Below are 21,489 nucleotides of genomic sequence, written 5' to 3' on the forward strand. Positions count from 1 at the left end.
TTTCTTTTTGACAAAAATTATAACTAGTGACTCATGTTACTCTCAGACCTTTATAGTTTTACTGCTATAGGCTTAGGTTACTGGAGTATATCAGGATCTAATTTTCTCACTATATTGAGTTCTACTGTTCTTCAATTATGCATTATGTGTTGTCATTTCTGCTTTAACTTTCTGTTCTCTCTCTTTTCTCTTCATAGTAGGCACCTGGTCTGGCGTTCTGTTAACTGTGACATCATCCAGAGAAGACGGCTCACCCGCTACTACCATCTAATGTAGAACAGATTACTAGATCAATGTGTGCTTCTGTGCTTTTTTGTCTCTCTTGTTGTGTCTCTGCTCTGTTTGGACTGAATGTATATAGTTTTTGAGACAAAACACTGAGATCTGACTCATATTTACATTCATCAACGGCATGAGTGTCACACTCATTTTGGGTTACTAATGATGTATTTGAACTGTTCTTTTTTACTACAACGTACATCTTCATTGAATTTTAAAAACAAGAAATGGTAGCACAATTTTCAGTTTATTTGCAAGTTTAAAAACAGGCTGAAATACATACATATACTCGCACTTAAGTGTTTCTCATCAAGTTGTACCTCAACTACAAACACTTTTTATTTAATCAATAACCAGCTTCTGGCTTGATTATGGCTAGATTTTTGAACACCTTGCTTGACAAAGATAGAGTGCAATTAAATGATTTGGATTCCTGGTACAGAATAGGGGCTTTATTCAGAATCAACTTTATTTGCCAAGTTTGTGTAAAAAAAAAAAAAAAAAAAAAAAAAAAAAAGAAAAAGAAAAAATCCGTAGCCTAAACGGTCATCTGGAAATGTGTGATGCCTTCTCCTCTCTGGCTTTTGATCGAAAAACAGATTTTCTATGTGTTCGGGATGACTGATGCTACGATCTAGCTCTTAATTTGAGATGCAATGGAAGAAAATCAGTTTATGATAGGCTGTAGCCTTAGTTGTTCCTGGATAGTTCAGATGGGTCAGAACTTTAAAACTTGGACACAGTTTGGTGTTCCAAGGGTACAATCTCAAGAACACCTCAAAAGGGGTTTTGCAGTGAATGAATCTGGCTAACATAGATCTTTTAGAATGACCTCCCCAAAGCGTTTGCCCGCACCCTGTTGATTTTTTTGTGTTTGTGTTTTTGTTTAAATACTTGCTTATTATCCAGCGAGAAGTATGACACAGGCTTGCTGATCTCTTCAAAAACATGTGGCTGAAGAAAAACTTGCTAAGGGATGTTGAAAGTTCACAATTAATTTTTTTTTTTCGTTTTTTTTTTTTTTTTACAAAAGAACTGAAGATCTATGTTGTCATCCCTGTACTCTTGACAAGAAAATTTCAAATGCATCATTACAGACTTCAAATTATCATGGCATCATGTTTGTGATGTTAGCTTTCATGTGGATCCTTATGCTTTCCTTTCCTCCCTGTGTTTAGTTGTCTGCAGTGTCATTTAAAGGATTTTTACTTTTAATGTCCTTGAATTTGCAGCATATGCTCTAGAAATTTATTGCGACTGCTGTTATTACATGCTTTAATTTTCCAGTGAAGGATGTCCGTTGTTATTTATTGCAAGCTATACGGCAGGCTTGCTGCTATATGTCAGTTTGCAAGGCCGCCAGACCTTTGTGCTCCTCTGATTATTTGTTACCGTCTTTGTCCTCGAAATACCAATAGGAAAGGTAGAAAATAAAGTCTTTGAGGTATCTGTTATAAACGCATTATATTTTTACAGGAGAAGAAAGTAGAAGTAGAAGTATTGGTAAAACAATGCATTTTGGTGGGGGCAGTTTAATTTTTGGACAATATCAGCACATAAATTAGTCTGGTTTTGTCTGAAACAAATGTACAGATCTATATTCTGTCTCCTAAAGGTAATAACTGCGGTTTTCTCTCTTTTTCGTATCTGTGGGTATGAGTGCTTCTTTTGCAGCAGGATGATGATTGTGCTGTGAGATTTCGAGAATATTTTTTGTGGAAAAAAAAAAAGTGTACTCAGTGTCCATTATGAAAACTTGGGGGAACCATTACCCTCTGTCCTTACAGAGGATTACATGGGTCAGATATTGAAAAGAACGTCTAAAAAAATTCAATTTCATGCAGCTTTTACACCACAATGACTATCCAACATTTCTCCATTTTCTTTCTTATCTTTACGCCACATTTCTCCCAACCTGTGCTCTGTTTCTGCAGGGCCAGTATTGTCCAGAAAAGGGTCATCTATTTCCAGGATCAAGGCTCTCTCACCATTCGACTTTGTGAGAAAGGTAATGACAGCTGCTTATCAACTCCTTTACTCTTTCTTTTGCAGCTCATTTTTCCAACCCAAACTTGTTGTCATGCAGTTATTATTGCCTTCTCCAAATGCAGTACTTTTCCTGCGTTCTGGTACGGATAACCCCCCCCCCCCCCCAACTCCTCCACATTCATTTTCAAAAAATATAAAGTGAGAAAATAACTATTCAATGGGTTAACATTTTTCTCAATAAAAATTAATATCCCTCTGACATGAAATTTTTATCAAATATTGATACCAACACAAGTAATCCTTACATACAATGACATCAAAGCAAATTTGTTCAAGATTAAGCCATGGCTAAAAAAATTATAAATGTTGAGCACATTTACTGAATTGTATTCATTATTCTGCAGAAAATTCATTATTTTGCATTACTTTGTCCGTATCCTCCTCTTTTCCCCCGGGTGCTGCACAGTGGCAGCCAACTGCTCCCCAAGGGTAATGGTAAACTGCAGAGAACAAAACTGGAATGTATGTTGCAATGACGATAAAGATGATTTACTATTATTATTATCATTATTATTATTATTATTATTATTATTATTATCATTATTATTATTATTATTATTATTATTATTATTATTATTATTATTATTATTATTGTAAAAGTCCTGTTATGGATATCACAACTTCAATACGTTTCCTGTATAGAGACGCTAAGTTACATTTGATATTCATTAGCTTCATTTGCTTTAGTTTTATTTGCTGTTATTTGCATGATTGTCTTGCATTCTTAGATTATTATGAAGTATTTCTCAGTAAAACTTCTCCTTCCATCCATCCTTCAGCAATGAGGTCTTATGCAGTCAGAGTGCATAGAAGCCATGGCAATTGACAAAGTTTGTTTATATTATGCTGAATGTTACTATTTGTATTAGTTATTTATCAGTATTTGATTTTTTTTTATGAAATGCTTTTAACTGGTGAATGTATTGAGCTGTAATTGAAGAAAAGCTTAAAGCTCACTGTTATTTCATTATCTTTTCTCTGATTTCATAAAAAGCAGTTTGAGCTTGAGTTTAAATGGTGCTGTAGAAATGAACCTGCCTAGTCTTGTGTTCATGGAAACACTGGTTCTGCTAACTCCAGAGCTTTCTCAATACATCTGTGAGTGCTCGTTGGATCTTGGATAAATTTCTTTTATTTTTTTCTGACAAGGAGCACCTGGTTGTGGCTCTTCATGGTGAAATGATTTTCTTTCCATTTATGTATTATGGCTCACAGGTACTCACTGGAGTGTTCACAAATTTAGAAATATATCTGTAACCAGTGTTATCACTATGTTTTGCAATGATAAAATGTATTCAGAGAGCTCTTTGCTTTCACCCATCAGAATATTCCTCTTACATCATACCATGGTGGTGGAAAACCTTTTTATGGCTCATCAGTTCTGTCTAAATCAGATGATACTGATTTGTACTGATGCAAAAAGGATTGCTTTCTAAATATTAAAACATTTCCGTTGCCTGATTTTTTTTTTTTTATACCATGGGGTGTCCGTTAAAAAGTTCCGGTCATATGGCCTGATTATTCTAAATTATTGCACCGGTTGTTGTCTATATCGTGTAAAAATGTCATGTCATTAAGACCATTGAAAATATTTTTGCTGAAACAAGATGTTTAGCTTTTAATACTTATTTTTTCTGTTGTATTAAATCAGTGAAGCTGGTTGAAAAAGGGTTGAGGATGAAAAAATAATAGTTACCTGGCAATCTGTGCACAATTTACATATGTCTTTGTTGGTCACCACAGAGCTGTGCCAGAGGTTTTATGTTGACTGTATTTTGCTGCAAAGAATAACTGTCATTTTTTAAAGCTCTGAAAATAAATTAAAAAGTTTGCCTAGACAATAAAGCAGCAGGAGTCTCTCAGCTCAAATGTAAACATTTATTGTACAATATAAACTGTGGCTGAATGGTTTTCGCATGCTAAATCTCATAAGAATCCTGTCTTCATAAAGCTTTTTTTACGCCACACTAAAATCTAATTTTCCATGTTATTATGCAAGTCAATCAAACCATCCTGTTTGCATTTGCTGACATAAGTGAGGTGCCTCAAAGTTTGACTCATCCTGCTGCAACTTAGATCTCAGGAGAAAGTGTCCATTAAATAATTGGGTGATTCATAAATATTCAAATTATCGCCTTGACCTATCTTTCAGAAACGTCGGTCCAAGGCAAGATTAGAATATTTATGAGTCTGTGTTGTGGCTAGTGTGTCATTTAAATGACTTCTTTTCCTGCTTTGCAATTCTGTGATATTCTTACTGGCTCCGATTGTTGTCAATTATCATGTAAAATTAAGCCAAAAATACAGTTATCTGTCAAGATTGTGCACCCTAATAATTTCTAAATACGAACACTTCAATTTGTTTGAGCATACAGAGAGAGCAGTCTTTGACTCTTCTCGTTTTTCCACAATTTCTCCTGAGACTCTGTAGCCCACTTGCTTTTCAACCTTTTCATCCTTTGGTTCTCACCAAACCCGCATGCAGTACTTGCATTCAAAAAGCTAATTTGTGGCGTCATCCAACCGAAGCACACAGTTTCTGTTAAAGTTAAAACAAACTCCGCATTTTTACTTTGTGATGAAAAAAACGTAGTTTTCCCTGGCACATGTCTGAAAAAATAGATTGGCATGTAGATATAACCTAATGGCTGTTGTGAAGATGTGGCAGCTCCCAGATCCCATTTTTTGCTGCAGTTCTCAAACAGGGACCTTAAAACATTTTTTAACACCGTTACCGTTTTCTTGGTTAAATATGTGATAGTCGAACGTCTTACTAATTTAAAATGTATAGTTTAAAATAAGGCTTTTTACCTGTCTGAAATACTTACACGCTTGGTAAGTATGCTGTAGTTCATGTTTACTTTGATTTTGGTTCTGAGGGAACCCACTGTGGCCATCCTATTGAAAATTGTGTTGTTTTAATCAAGTAACAAATATGTCTTCCCTGCCCCCGACAGTATATAGTGCCTATGTCTGCAGGGCTGTTCTTTTGTCTTTGCACTTTGTGAAACAGTAGATTCACAAATAATGTGTGGCCAAGTTTACTTATGTTGGGCTTTATGCAGTCGTTTAATTATTTGAAAGATATTAACTTCTCTATTATAATTTAGTTCATGTAACTGGTCTGTGGAAACATCTATATTTGAGTGTATTGTATTTTCTACCTTTCACGTCCCGTCTCCCTGCAGAGCGTGTTCTTGGAGAAGTCACCGACGTACCTGCCATCGAATGCTGCGCTTGTGGAACTGCCAAATATAGACTTACCTTTTTTGGCAACTGGTCAGAAAAAGTACATCCCAAAGACTATCCAAGTGAGTTATTATAACAGGCTTCGATTAAAACCCACATTTACTCTGCAGCTGATTAGAATTCATTTTAGACTGCTTGTCATTTTGACTGATTTAATGGTTCAGATCATTTTGGGTATTTGTTTTAAATGTGCTGTACTTAAAGGAAAATCCAAGTGACCTGATAAATCAGGAATGACTGATGTTAACCATTATGCAGCAATGTAATTTGCTATTATTTTCACTCAAGAACTGATCTCCATGCAAAGAAAATATAAGTTGAAATTGCTTTCTTTTCTTACACTGATCACACAGGTAAATCTAAAAGAATGAGAAAATAATGAAAAAGTCATTTCTTTTTTATTCATTTCAGAAAGTGAAATTCTTATTATATAAATTCATTGGACATAAAGTTTAATGTTTCATGCTTTTATGTCTTGCAATTTTGATCTTTATGGCTAAAGAAAGTTCAGTGTCTCAGAAAATGTAAATATTGTGAAAAAGTTCTATTTTTTAAAACACACTTGATGCTGCCTTCTGCTAACAAGTTTTATAGAGATACTGGTTTTATTTTCCTGCAGGACTTGGGTTCAGGTTATACACACTGTCAAAGTTACAAAAAGCTGGCTTTATGTACATGTGGGCTTTTTACCTTGATCTATATTTAAATGGTGTCCTATGTCTTAGATTTACCACATCACAATCTGTATATTAGTTATTGATTGCTTTAGTTTCTGAGTTACTGAAAGAGAACCCCATGCAATTGTAAAGGCTGCTACATACTTCATGAGAAATGAGACATGTGTCCTCTTTCCCGCAGCGAATGATGCCGTTTTGTTCTCACAGCCCCATCCTTGAGAGTCTCCCTGCATGTTCTCGACGGTGTCCGACTACTGTACTGTGATTGGAAAGAGATAGATGGGCGTGTTTAGGTTGGAGAAACGGAAATGTCTCTCACATCTGTGAAACTGCAATCCCCAAGTTCAACTCTGGTCATTTAAGTGGTCAAACATGCCAACTCCGCTCACTTGCAGCGTTTACTCTATAAATTATTATAAAGTACTTGGCTCTCTTTTTCCCCCTGATGTTGGGCGAACTTCTGCAGCTGAGCGTCTATGCATGGACAGAGTAAAAACTAACTTTTTATGTATTCTTCCCAGCTACGAGGGGGAAAAAAACTCTTTGTTCTCTGGGAGTATGTAGTGGCCTTTAACCACATTTTAAGACTTACTTATTTGAGATCAAACAACTCTGAGCTAAAGTTTCCGTCTCCTCCAGGACGCGCCAACCACTGGTCTGCCCTGATTGGTGCATCCCACTCCAGGAGTTATGTGCTGTGGGAATACGGCGGCTATGCTAGCGAGGGAGTTCGGCAGGTGGCTGAGCTCGGCTCCCCCATCAAGATGGAAGAAGAGATTCGACAGAAGGTAGGACAAACATCAGCAAGAACCAAAGTAGCTAATCCTTCACTTCTTTTTTTTAATGCAACTTTATAAATTATTTCACCTGTGCTTTCTTATACTCTGTGGCACCTAATATGGCATGACAAGTACAAGTAACAGCAGACAGGCTTAAATGAAAGGCAACCGGACTTTTGCTCAGTTCTTTCAGAAAATGTTTCGACACCTATCTAGGAGTCTGAATCATGACGAGACTGCTGATGACGAGAAATCAGCTGTCTCATTATGATTTAGGTGATCAAGTCCTCCACTCACACCAAGCAATAGCTTCTAACGACCCAGGACAGTGACGAGGGGGTCATTGATTTGCATCTGACTTAGAATACGCCTAGCAGGATGGACCTCCATGTTCTTCATGAACAACAACGTACCATCCACAGGTTGCTCAAAGGCGAGCCACCAAAACTGACAAAGACTCCTGGATTGGTGTCAAATGTTTTCAGAAAGAACTGAGTGAAAGTCTGGTTGCCTCCGTTTTAAACCTGTTTGCTGTAGCAATGACTGAGAATTTGCACAGGCGCAAGTACGAGTAAAAATTTTAAATATTCCCACAACAATTTCCTGTTCATATGACTGTGTAAAATATCTACCTGTAAGATTTTTTGCTTTGACCAGAACCAAATTTGACTACGATTTTTTTTTTCAAAAGATCACAAAAGGTAAGTCCATAAGAATTGATTTAATCAGTTTCTGTGTTTGAGTTTCCAGCACAATTTTTATTATTTATTTAGGAAAGCACCAAAAAATATATTTTTTCCAATTTATTTCTGAAAGGCAAGTATGAAATATATTTTGACATGTTTTAGGACTGAATGGGTTACCATCCACACATGGACACAGAAAATTGGTCAAATTGAAACCTGATTTTGTGTGTTAAAAAAAAAGAAAATCTTCATTTTGGCTAAAGTATTGAGATAGTGGAATGTTGTGAAATGTCAATAAACATATTTCAAACATTACCTGCACATATCAATCAGTTCTGCTGGGAATTTTTTTTATCTTCTTTTCATTGATCTTATGTTTTAGGGGATTGTATATTTTGAAAGTTGTCCACTGGATGGACATCTAGTGGACGGCATTAATTTCTGTGTGTAAATTCCGTCAAAATCCTTCATATCAAGCATGCATGTAGCGACAGTATACAGATGTATGTCACCTTTAGAACATAACATTTCTTGTTTTTTTTTTTTATACCAAGGCAGAATTGTCTTGTTCTGGTTGAGACTTATTTTTCCAAGTTTAATTAAGTTTAAATTCTGTGAGGTAAGGGGGCAGTATGGTTGTAGCACCTATACTCATATTACAACTTTGGCTGGAGGGGTAAAAGGGAAATACATTAATTGCAGACAGGATATCTTGAAAGAAACAGGTTATGTACATATCTAAAAATTTTGATCAGCTCTTATTTTGGAGCAATTGAAAAGCAGAACTTAGTAAAGTTGGACTCCTATGCTCATGCATTTTTACATGAGAGCTGAGTATGACCATAGTGAAAAAATATAAAGTAGGAATATGGACTCATTACCTAATGTTGAGACAAAACAGATTTTTTCGGGTGTATTTCTTTAGAAGTACCAATGGCAGTTATTTTTTGATTATTTTGCCTTTCGGGGTATAGTGAAAACCCTAATTTTTTTCTTAGAATATTACACAAGACCAATAAAGCAATTTTTTTAAATCGTGTACTGTTTTTTACTGTTGCTAAAAGTACCAATTCCTGTTCTACTGACTATGGTATCATTTAGTTTGGTTGACAACCAAATACTCATGGTCTGAAAAATAAAATAAAAGGTCTAAATCCCTTAGGAATCTATAAATTATTGTCAAGATAAAGAAGAAACAATGCCTTTTTTTTCGTATTTCAATTATATTTAGATTTTTTTTGGCATAATTCTGTCAACCCACTCTTCTAAAACTGCCACACCTGAACACGGGTTACGAATTGTCAGGAAACAATATGTTGTAAATCTCACTTGTGGTTCGGTTGTTTAACATTTAGCACTACTGTGTTCCTCAGGTTGCTCCATCCTTTGCTTTAGAATGGCTCTCCTCTTACACCTGATGTTAATTTGTTAATTATGCCACCTGCGAAGCGTCAGTCTTTGTGCCCCCGGAGTATAAATACTGCATGGTTTCTGTGTTCTCCTTAAGATGATTTGTTGTTTCATCACTGCGTGTCAGTGGTTGGTTCTTCCTGTTTTGAATTTATGTTTTATGTTAATTTCCTTTGCACTGATTTTGGGGTTTTCTTTTCATGAAACCCTTTCATAAAACATGTTCAGAAATCTGGTAATACACCTCAATGCTGTATTTGCATTTCCTTTTAAAACACCTACATATTTACGAAGTGTAGTTTATATCGACAGGTTTACCTAAGACCTATAAAAAAAGAGTGCCTTTTAAAATGGTGTTGTGATGGTTATCAAACTAGGAACAGGGGGAAATGGTGGAAATGATTGTTGATAGCAAATGGTGGCAGTAATGGACTGCATTTAAAAAAACCTTTTACTGAACACAAAAGCACATTCTATAATGTATTTTTTTTATTCACTCACACACTGAACAGCACCAAACAGAACCCCAGACGGACAATTTAGTTGTCTTGGGCTCTCGTATACATATTAAATACCGGCCTCATCATGTTTAGTGAGAAACTGTTCTAATCCATGAAATGAAATGTTTAGATTGAGTTAAATGATGCTAATATATAACAATAAACACAGCCTATCAAACGATTTTCTCCACATGTGCCAGTTCTAATGAATATGTTGCATGTCTGCTGTAGACGTGTCCTGGTTTGGCGTGGAAGTCGGACTGCCACACACGCCTGCTGGCTCTGAAAGGTGTGGGATGGACATCTCAGAGGGAACAATGGTGTGTTGTTAGAGGACTGTTGGTGTGGCGTGTCCCTGTCAGTTCAGCTTTGGGCTGTTGTGTGGGGACATTATGTGCTGACACATAGCCCTAACCCCTCTCTCGGCTGGTTCGTTCTGTCTGTCTCAGGAGCTAAAAATTCCCAGAAGACAAAGAAAACTACACCCTGTTTTATTGAAAAATTAGATGGCTTTATTGTGTACTATAGGCTGTATTGCTAGCTCTTTAGCAGTTGTAAGGAGCACTTTAGTTGGATACTGGAACGTCAGCAACCATGTATTTGGAGTTAATATTTTTTTTTTCCAAAGGGACACATCTGTGTTGGTTTGTGCAATAAGTTGCAATTTCACTAACGTGTACTCCCTGAACAAAAACCTAAGACACTAAAACTAAGTGATTATAAAAATTAAAAGAGGGCCTTCTCCTAAAGAGATGAAAGGTAAGATAAGCCCAAATTTATTTATACCCCTGGCAGATTTAGCTTCAAAGTAGGCTTTTAATTTTATGTGGAGGGAGCTAAAGATCAGGGTGATGCCATCCCCTGAGACTTGGAGCTCCAAAGATAAAATCAGCCAGAACGTCTACTAGTGGGAACATGCTAAAACCTGGTTATTATTAAATGAAGGGTTTGATTGCTGTAATGCTATTAAATATGCTTTCCGTACCTATTTAGAGGGGTATAAAATATTGTAGATACACATTTAGAAATAACGTAAATTTAAATAGGTATGAAGAATTTGTTTTTTTCAGATTTAATTCTCTGTTTACATTTTTTTCTTTTCTTTTTTTTCTTTGTTTTGAGAGAGGATTGTCTCATTTCTTATCAGAAACAAACTTCTTGGTTGAATGAAAATTATTTGAAAACTAAATGTGCCAGAAGTATGAATAATTTTGACTTAATTGCATCTCGTAGAGACGGAGTTAAAAACTTTTGGAACAAATCCTGACTGGGCAGGGGCGAGAAAAAAACCTTTTAAAGTATACATGCAACTTGGAACAAAATGTACAACAGTTTCATGGTCTTGCCGTATTAAAATGAGAAGAAAATCAAAGACTCCACATGGTTTTGTTGATCATTATTTAAAAACAAAAAAAATGGATCCACATATTCAAACTTTTCCACTTATCATTGTGACCTGGGAGAAACAGGTCCAGCAGAGAACCCCAGAAATCCCTCACAGCCTGGGAGCTTTTAGCTACCTCCACAACTTCTGCTACTGTAATAGAATCCCATCCTCCCGAGTTTTTAGGTTTTTCTTCTTCTGCAGAGGACATGGTAACCGGATTGAGGAAATCCTCAAAGTTTGCCTTTCATCGCCTGACAATGTCCTCAGTCAGGTACTATTCCTATTGCTATTGACCAAATTCAATATCAGACGTTATGGTTAAAGCTATAGTTTACAGATATTTCTTTTATTGTTTATTTCAAATATTTATACATATTTCAGCCCTAATTATAGATAGAAAGTTTGAGGGTGAAAGGAGATTCTAACAACTTATATCAATTATATCAGGGGGTGTCAAACTTGAGTCCTTGAGGGTCATTGTCCTCCAACATTCAGATTTCTCCTTGGTCCAACACAACCTGATCAAAAGGCTGAAATACCTCCCACGCATGCAGTCAGTTTCCACAAAGTCCCACTCATGACCTAATTATTTGATTCAAGTCTTAATAACATAAAGTTGCAGGACAACATCCTTCAAGGTCTGGAGTTTGAGGACATGGTTTAATTAACACCATAAACAATCAGCAGATTGTTTTTAAATATATAGTTCCTTATTTTTCATCCACCCATAAACACTGAAGGAAAACTTAATTTAAAACATGTATTTACTGCCCGCTGAGATAGATTGTCATGGTAACACAAAACTACTTATTGCACAGAATATTAATCATACTAAGATGATGTCCTCTGCTGGGTGGATATTTAGCTGCGTTACTACCTACTGGTACTTGGATTGGGTTCTGTGCACAGCCCACTGACAGCCCGCAATTACAGTTTAGTGATAGGTAGCGTTACTTTGAGTATCATACAAAAGATGAAATCCTCTGTTTTTCTCAATGAAATGTATAAATTTCAGGAACTGTGTGAGAAAAAGTTTCAGTGACTTTTAAACTGCATAATGCCTTGAAGCTGGAGTCATTAAATCCCTGAGGTACTCGCCTAATCTATAGCTGCCCATTTAAATCAAAAAGTTGTTTTTGAATTTGGCAGACACTTTTACCCGAAGCCACTTGTAAATGAAGATATAACAGTGAAGTTAATATTAAATCTAACAACAAGCTACTGAGAAGGAATAAAAACAGTAAATCAGGTTCCATGAGAAGTATAAGGGGTGACAGTAGGGCTGGACGATATGGTTAAAAAGCACATCAATAAAATAAAACTTATTTTGATCTATATAAGTTCAGTCCATTTACCGTTTATTTTGATCGATATCAATAATTATTAAGATTCAAAACATATTTTATGTGCAGCCCTGGCCATTCTATGCTGTTGCTCAATTACCTATTTTTAGATAAAGAACAAACATTGAATTCAATCTCAATCAACCAACTTTTTACCAAAACTGCAAGTTTTTTAAAAAGAAAAAAAAGAACACGTACTCTCTCTGAATTATTTTAAGTGAGCGGAGCTTGGTGACGGAGCGTTCCTGGGTCTGTGTTTTTGATTGGTTGGGAGGATGTAATGACTATAGTATTAACCTACATCATAGGCTAGAATGCAAGAGGAAGAAAAAATTGTTGTTCTATTGAACTTTTTATTGACTCCTTTTTTTTCTATTGCACCTATCGATCAATGTAATAACATTGTTATTGAATTATCCGCTGGCCCTAGGTGACCGTGAAAAGCTGGAAGAGAGGGTGCAGTCGAGGGGGTAGGGAAGTACAGAGTTTTAAGGATTTTTTTACACATTGAAAACAAGGCAAACACACAACTGTTCAGATACAAAAATGTGCTTTTTCAATTCTCAGAGGTGTCAGAGTTCAGACTGGTTGAACACTGAAAAGTCTGCTATAAAGTTTAGATGTCGACATGGGTTAGTAATCCCAGTCTTAGCAGAGAATCTCAACCATCCAGAGGAGCAATCAGCTGTGGTGAATTGTGGACAAAGCCTTAAGACCCACATCTCCAGCCAAGTGCTGATCAGCACTCCTACAACTAACAGGGCTGAGCCTGCAACAACAACAGCAGGCTCACAGACAGAGACATGGGCAGACACACGGGTGCTAAAGAATGACAAGACCTTAGAGCATTCACTGTAATGATGTGAATACAAAGCCAGAAGTTCTCTTCCAGAAAAGTGCTTCCTTAGACAGCTCAGCACACAGCAGTAGGGTGTTATATTAGAAAGTCTGTTAGCAAAAAGGAATTACCTGTGGAAAATTACACAAAGGTGCTGTCTGGAAGCAAATATTTAGCAGCTGAATATGATGTTGACATAACACCTTGCTGCATATCACTAATGTAAACCTAGAGAGAACTGAAGGTAAAGCTTGTATTTGCTTCATTACTCAGCAAAGCCTTCATTTAAAGTCTTGTTTGGATTGTAGCCTTAAGTTGAGCATGGCTAATAAAGCACCACATGAAACACTCCTTACCATGCATCTGAGCACCAAGGTCCAATGAACTCAACACATCATGTACAGACCTGTGTAAAATATGTGTGATTAAGGCCTTTTTAAAGGCTCCAGGCATCTGTTCACGTTTCACACAAGTCAGACTTAGTGGCATGTAGTAACCGGTCAAGTGTGCAAACACCCTTCTGCTCCTTTAGTCAGTTTAGTGTAGTCTTAAGGTACCAATACTGTATGTTTCTGCATGGACAACAGATTGACTATCATTCAAAACGAGAAGCTAGGAGCAGGAATACAGGGATCTCAACATTAAATATTGAATTAGCAACTTATTTCAGTAATTTAATTCAAAAAGTGAAACTCATACTATCTAGATTGATTACACTGTGTAATATATTTAATGTGTCATTGCCATAATTCGGCATTGGAGGACCTAAATGTAACACCCTCAATCGGAGGCAAATGGACTTTCGCTCATTTCATTCTTGAAACATTTCAACACATATCCAGGTGTCTTTGTCAGTTCTGGATAACTTAGATAATTTGCACAGGCATGCTGCCTTACAATTTGGAAAATAGACCTAAATGTTGGCAGACTGGAAGAAGATGTATGGAACACATTTAAGAATGAAATGAAGGCACTTAAAATATGGCACTAGTATACCAAGAGATGGAACCAAGCTTTGCTAAACAAAAAAGAAACATTTGTGACTCTAAAGAAGTGACACGAAAACCTCTTGAGACCAATCAGAGAGGCACAACAGCTGGGGAGAGTCTTAGCAGGAAACTAAGGAAGGTAACTAATAATCCCAGAAAACACAGTGGTAACTAAAACCAAAACATTAAAGAAGCTTTCAGACCAAGAGGGAAAACACTGACACTAAAAAACAGCCTTAACCAAAATGTACAGAGATCAGAAAAATAAGGAATAAGTAAGAAACCCAACATAAAGGTATCAATCAAATATGATATGCCAACTTGAAAAACTTTAAATACAAACAAAAACACCTGCAGTTCATGACATTTATTTCTGTTCTTTCTGATGAGCTAAAGAGAACCAAACACAGTCACTTTGGAAATTTAAATATTTCAGCGAACCAGTTAAAATAAAACATTTCAATACTGAAATGCTGACCTCCACCAGAACAGTAAGCAACAAAAGGTTGAACGCAAATCACAAAGGACTGCATTTGAACATGTTAACGGGAAGCTGAGTAAGAGAAAAAAGGGGAGTAGCTGGTTTTCATTTCCCAGCAGTACTTGGCACCTGCCGACACTGCCAAATTATTAACTCTTAGTTTAGTGATCATGGTATGACTGTGCTTTCTTGGCCAGAAAACTCATCTGACTTTAACCTGATAGAGAATCTATGGGGTATTGGCAAGGGGAAGATGAAACTCCCCAAACTCAATCCACTAAGGCTACTGTTAAAGTAACCTTTGTTTTCTTAAAGGTATAGTGGACATTTTTTCCAGAAATGTAGGTAAGAAATGCCCATTTTCTGAATAACTGCGTGCAAAACCATCTTACCTGCTCTTCTATTCCTCAAGGGTAACGCGGGAAATAATCTCCCAAATACAGTCTAGTCTTATTTTTTTCTTCTGAAGCCTTCGTCTTCTTTTCATAAACTTGTAAGACAATTTGCTTCTTGCTACTCTCAGCCATTTTCAAAGTACAGGGTGAGAGCAGTGGACCTACAATGAACGGCTGAAACCACAACTCACTGGATACATAATCACTGGTAGTGTGTAGGCATCAATAGGAAACTAGCAAGGAACGAGTATGTACATTAACTATGACTGGCATGTGGGACAACCGATACATAAAGAGAACCCCCCAGAACTCGAAGCCGAAAAACGATTGTCTACTTTACCTTTAACTCTTGAGCGGTGCCACAGACTGATTGGCTCTATGCCACACTGCAATAACAGTTATTATTACAAATATGGAGAACAGATAATCTGGGCTACAGTACATGGACATATCAGTAGATTAACATTTCTGTTCCCTTTTTACTAATTGGTATTATGGAATATTTTATTTCCATGAGGAACTAACATTTTATCATTAGTGGTAGGGGGATCCAACTGGGTACATGCAGCCTTCTCAGAACACAAGCATGCTGCTATACCACTAGACCACCAATCCCCCATAAGCACCCATATTGGCTCAGTAGCTGCCATGTTTATCCTGTGGGGAAACTATTATAGTCCCACATATCAAATTTCACTATACAACATTATTTCCAATAACAAACTTTTATTGTGTATTTTATTTATTTGTTGTCAAAGCCTATAATTTAACCCCATTTTCCACCTCATGAAAAATATGTTCCGTTTTGTAAGTTTCTAGGCTTGAATTTTGAGTCGTGTCTAACAGTCACCTATGGGTGAATACCTAAAGTGTTTGTTAAAATTTTTGTCAAACCTTGGACGACTTTTGATAGATATTTACCGCTGCAGACTCAGACAAAATGCCCACTAGGATGGACCATAATGAAACGATTATCAGTATTAGTCACATCAGTTGCCAGTGGTATTAAAGTAGTGCTTGACCGCTGTATGTAAAGGGTAACTACTTTAGGGTACAGCAAACTGAAATTTAAACCAATGATGTCAACAGGTTAAGAACAGAATAAGAAGTTAGATTTTTTAAATTACGCTTTTAATATCACCTCCCAAGGAACAGATTTACACAGCACATCTAATTATTGATTGTCTGAAAATGTCACATGCTGTAGAGTTCGTAGCTATCACATGAGTGGAGGTTGCAAAATGTGAAGTGCTGCTGGCCAAGAAATGGATCTTCAACCTTTTTAATGCCACAGCACACTAGCAGAACCAAAAAAAGGTGTCCATAACCACCTTATTATTGCTTTCCGTGAAATGCCACATGCTCTGCAGCTAAGGTGTGATCACATCAAGATTTTACAGCAAAATGTCAAGAGCTGCTGCGCAACTATTTTCGTGTTACTGTTAGAAAGTAGAACTGCGAGTATGGCCCCAGCCAGCTACACTTTAATGAAATTAACACAGTTCTCGCCCTCTGTGGGAATTTCAGCATTCCCACATCTTAGGCTCTATCTGTGCCTGCGTGCTCCATAATGCACTTTTGCTCACCTCTGAAAGGATTTGCCAACTGCATTCTTCTACTTCTCTGGAAGCTTCATTCAGAAGGTGCTTCAGGGCACTGCCTGTCATGGATACAGCTGTTGAGAGGTGACATTTGATGTGCAGCTCCTTTGTGTGGAGGTTCAACATGTTACATTTTAACTGGCTGAGCTTTTAGCAGTGTGAGGAGGGGTCTTTTGAAATGAGACAAAGGAGGCAGGAGTGTAAAGACAGGTGGACACAGATTGTCTCCAAGCTTTGCTCTAAAACACAGAGCTGATCCCCCCTCCCCCTTTTTTTGCCCTCAGCAGGCATCTGTTAGGTTCCTCTGGGGGGAAACCACAGCTGATATTTCCTCTGCACAGAAGGAAACCTTTTTTCCATTTCAAAGTCTCACAGCTGGACAAAGAGTTTAACTATTAGAAATGGGAAATGTGTCACAGTACCCTTCTTGAAGCCTGGAAAGATAGCCAAGGCATGAGGAATTCCTCATTTCTTTGGCTTTCAAGTTATTTTTATGGTTTAAAAATTTTTACGTTTTTAAAAATATTTTCATGTCCCTAAACCTGTATTCATTTAAACATGTTGCATTTACAACTTCTGTCATAATTGTTTCCGGTTATGTTTTTTCAGTATAATAGTCCTTGATTTCTTCCTGCTTTTTCATCCGAGCATTTCCTTTAATGTTGTTCACTTTCTACATTCCTATATTTAGTTTATCTTTGTCTACATGATGCTGCTGAGTCATTTTTTTTGTCTTCACCTGGTTCCTAAATGCACACACAGTACAGTATCTGTCATTATTGATATTTTCCTGTCCAAACTTGTCCAATCCCTTAACTGGCACCCCCAAAATACCAAAAACGCCTAAGAAAATATATACCCAATTAAATTAGATGCTGCTCTTGAACCCTTTGGAGTAGAGGCAAAAGCTCTGTGTCTCTCTAAAGGTAACTCTTTAAATCTTTAAATTAAGACGTCCAGTATGGTGTTCTGGTAACCAGTTTTCAGTTATTGAAGTTGGAACACATATATTGTCCCTATTTTGCTCTTGTTTTCTTGTTACTTTCTTCGACATGCAGCTGCAGGTTTATGAGACAAGTCTTTGTGTGACAGGTTCAAATTTGAATGCAATATAATAAAAATGATTACTCTAGACCTGTTTTTCTGGAAGTATGTCTAGGTGTTCTCCAAAACTTTTCTGATGAGTAATCAGAAAATAACATTTTCACTCCTGTGACAAGCTCTACCGCTTCTTCTATAGCTATTCAGTTCTTCCCAGAAATTTTACACAAATTTCCTGATGTAAATGTATGTCTAACACCAGAAGCTGACATTTACACACAAGGATGCACCGAGACTGCAGCAACGGATGAGCTTTACGCATGCTTTTGCTATGTGTCCTGCCCCACAAGCGATACATCCACGTAACGTTAATTTCACTGGCTACAATCTCCACATGTCGCAATGAGCGTCTAAACTGGCTGGTCCGAGCAATGTACCTCAAAACAGGAAGAGGGAGGGTTTTGAGAAATGAGCTATGGTGAATAACATTAGCTCTGGAGAAACTGTGGCTCAACACAGTTGGTCTAAATAGCTGTCAATCAAAGGAGCAGGCCCTAGATGACCATCTTGAAACAAGAGTTTTTAAAACAAAAGTCTATGGTAGAAACTACATGGCTTTGAAGTAAAAAAAATAAGTTCTGATGGGTCACCAGCGACCCGTGGCCGGTTAAGGAGTGAAGCATTTAGTGTTGTTTTTGCTGTTGTACCAAGCTAATATGAATAGATCACATAAACACAATAGTACATGCTGCAACCTCTAATAGAACAGTGGAAAGCCATTTTTGCAAGCAAGCCATAAGAAGTCTCAACTCCAGTTGCCAAGTAGAGGACAAAGACAATGCATGGAAGATACTCTGGTCAGACAAGTCCAGAATTTAACCTTTTTGGCCTGTGTGCAAAACACTGTGGGTGCTGGAACACTAATCCTGCATTATTATGAGAATGCCATTATAAATAATGAAACAAAGAGCCAGCAAAATCATATTGTGTGGCTGCTTTTTCTTCAGCAGGGATTGCTGGATCAAAACATTGTAGAGGCTGCAAATTAGGCTGTGGTGGAGGTTTGTCCAGTTCTCTCCAAATTGAGTATTATCTACTACTTTGTGTTAGTCTATCACACACTTCTCTCATTTCCTATGCTTCTCCCTCAAACATCGTTATTGGCAGAGCTTTTACTACAACTGTATGTGCTGTCTTTCTTCCTCCTGAACAAAAAACAGGCTCAGAGCCTATCTGCTTAACTGGGTTTCTTTCTTAGACACAGACAATTATGGAGCTAGTCTGCCACTACCCCTTCTATCATAGAAGGTATTCCAGGACCAGTGCTTCAATGCACTTTGTGTGTGTCTGCTCTGTCTTCTCTAACCCCAAGTCAAGAATGAGTTATAGAAGAATGAGTGTTGGGTTGTCCTACATGTCTGTGCGGACAGGGCGTGAGCCCGTAGAAGCGCTTTAGACATTTAGACTTGACACGGACGCAGATGCAGTATTCTCCCAAAACACAGGGGGCAGTACTCAACAAAACCAGTGGAAATGTAGTAAACAAGGGAAGAAACAGTTGATGTCACACACCCAAAATGGCCGTGCAAAGTGTCGTAAACAATGATGAAGAATAGTTGGTATGTTTATGGCAGCTAAACAGAAATAAACGATGGGTTAGAGACATAAAAGATGGTGTGTTCAACCGTTGCTTACAGAAAGATGGCGAAGATGGGTAATACAGCCTGTTTGTAAAACCCATAGGTATCTTTAATAAATAAAAGGTATAAAAAACACTTGCCTTACTAAATAAAAAGGGATTGCTTTACATACTGTGGGTCGTTGTTGTTGTTTTAGACTTGATTTATGCTGGAAGTGACGGATACAGAACTCAAAATTCTTGTTTGTACACACAAACCTTGCCAATAAACTCACCCCTGAAAGTATGGCAATAATATGTGTATGCTATTTTCAATCACAGAATAATCAGAAACAACATAACATTTAGCAAAGCTGTGTGGCTAGAATCGTCAGTGCCATCTGATGTCAGAACAGGCGACTTTGTTTGGTTGAGGGCACAGTTGAATCCTCCGTTTTTTTAATTAAACTTGCGCTTGAGCTCTGCGCCAAGTTGCAAAAACTTGGTGAAAAAAAGGGGAAAAAAAGCAAGGGTTGTAAAGACATTTGCAAAGCACTGTACATGCATATTAGGTACCATAATGATCATGTCATGCCTTTTATTCAAATTTAATGGCAGAGCTGTAAAATCTGAACTGTAAGCTGTAGAGACCAGGAGTGCAATGGACTTTAAACAGTGTTTCATGGAGTTTTTTTTAAGTTGCTGTCAACTGTATTTAAACAGGGAAAATTGCTAGTCAAATAAATAGTTTGAAAACTTTTTTAATTCAACAGCAAAAGTTATTGGTAAAAGTATGTCTTTGTGGCGTGAACAGTCATCAAATATTTCTGTTAACGTTTATTTACATTGGACAGTGAAGTGAAGTTAGACCAAACAGCGGGATGAAGTGGTGAACTTTTATTTTATTGAAACAAAATCAAGAACATTAGATGGTGAGATTTTTTTTCTCTTTTACCAACCTTTATCAACAATTGCCACATTTAGCACCACTAATTACCGGTTTCTGTGTGTTTTCTAGATTGTTAAATATTGTAAGTTTCGGACTTGTCTGCATCTTCCAATAGAGTGACAGCAAATTCCACATTTTTTCTGCTCTGTGGTAGACAGAGATGTAAATCTCTATAGGATAAAACAAAACATCTTTTTGTGACCTGGTTAGTCTTCTTACTGCTGCGAAGGCTCAAAATAGCTTTTTTGTAAAGCTCAAAGAATCATAGTACAACATTGTCTTGTCAATTGTAAGAACAGTATCTGATATTTTGACTCCTCTAGATATTTGTACACATTTTTTTTTTTTTTTTGAGCAACAATACTTATCTTCGTTGTATACGTGCAGAGCAGCAGACCTTGATGTTCTGTAATTTTTTTTTAATAAACCAGCAAATCTGTTAAATACATAAATACTACAATATCCATATTCATCTCATGTATTCTGTAGAAAATGATGTGTACAACAAATTATTTGGCTCCAATCATAAGTGTTTAGATTAAAGTCAGACATAACATGATGTTCTGTAACACAGTTCGCTGGATCAGAGACGTATCACAGACGTCTGACATGTCCACCGATCTCTGATCCAAAAATGATGTCAGTATTTGGTCAGATGCAGATACTGGATTTATCCTTTATCACTGCAGCGCTGATTGACATAAATCTTACCCCGTAATTCCACATCCTCCTCTCCTGTACATGTCCGCTTCGTTCCAGACCGCCTCCGTGAGTCCGTGAAAAACAAAGCCTACTCCATCTGCGGTTACTCCGTCTTGTTCCGCTCCAAAGTTTCTTGGAGCCCGAGGAGAACATTGTGCGATCATCGTCATTACAAGCAGAATGCAAATCTATTTGGAGAAGATTACCATGTTTCAAATTAAATGTTGAAATGACAAATGTGCTCCTTTACTTGGTGCAAAAAGAGTGGTTTGCATCTGATATTTAGATAAAACAGCTAATTTTATTGTGAATATTTTAAAAAAAATTACTTTGTGGTTGACAATCTCTATTTGCATCATTTATCTTTGACAAACCTGAGGTTGTTGACGTTCTTTGTCCTGTTTTGCAATTGTGGAGCTTGACCCGAGTGAAGCCTGATGGAATGAGAACGTAGCAGAAAATTTAACTTGTTCCGTACGTGTTTTGACGGTGAATGACGGAGAGCGTGTCTGCTGA

At 37.1% G+C, this 21,489-nt stretch overlaps 1 protein-coding gene across 1 annotated transcript in view; it reads left to right on the top strand.

Moving 5' to 3' along the window:
* Positions 1-2,121: 2,121 nt before the first annotated feature.
* Positions 2,122-21,489, top strand: part of spon1b (spondin 1b) — a 97,536-nt gene continuing 78,168 nt past the window's right edge. The window contains exons 1-3 of the mRNA XM_036152233.1: positions 2,122-2,287; positions 5,517-5,639; positions 6,894-7,042. Of these exons, the coding sequence (XP_036008126.1) occupies positions 2,137-2,287; positions 5,517-5,639; positions 6,894-7,042 (423 nt within the window). The 5' untranslated portion in view covers positions 2,122-2,136. The remainder of the gene's footprint in view (positions 2,288-5,516; positions 5,640-6,893; positions 7,043-21,489) is intronic.

This window comes from Fundulus heteroclitus, chromosome 2 (genome assembly GCF_011125445.2).
Source record: "Fundulus heteroclitus isolate FHET01 chromosome 2, MU-UCD_Fhet_4.1, whole genome shotgun sequence".
Classification (NCBI taxonomy): Eukaryota; Metazoa; Chordata; class Actinopteri; order Cyprinodontiformes; family Fundulidae; genus Fundulus; species Fundulus heteroclitus.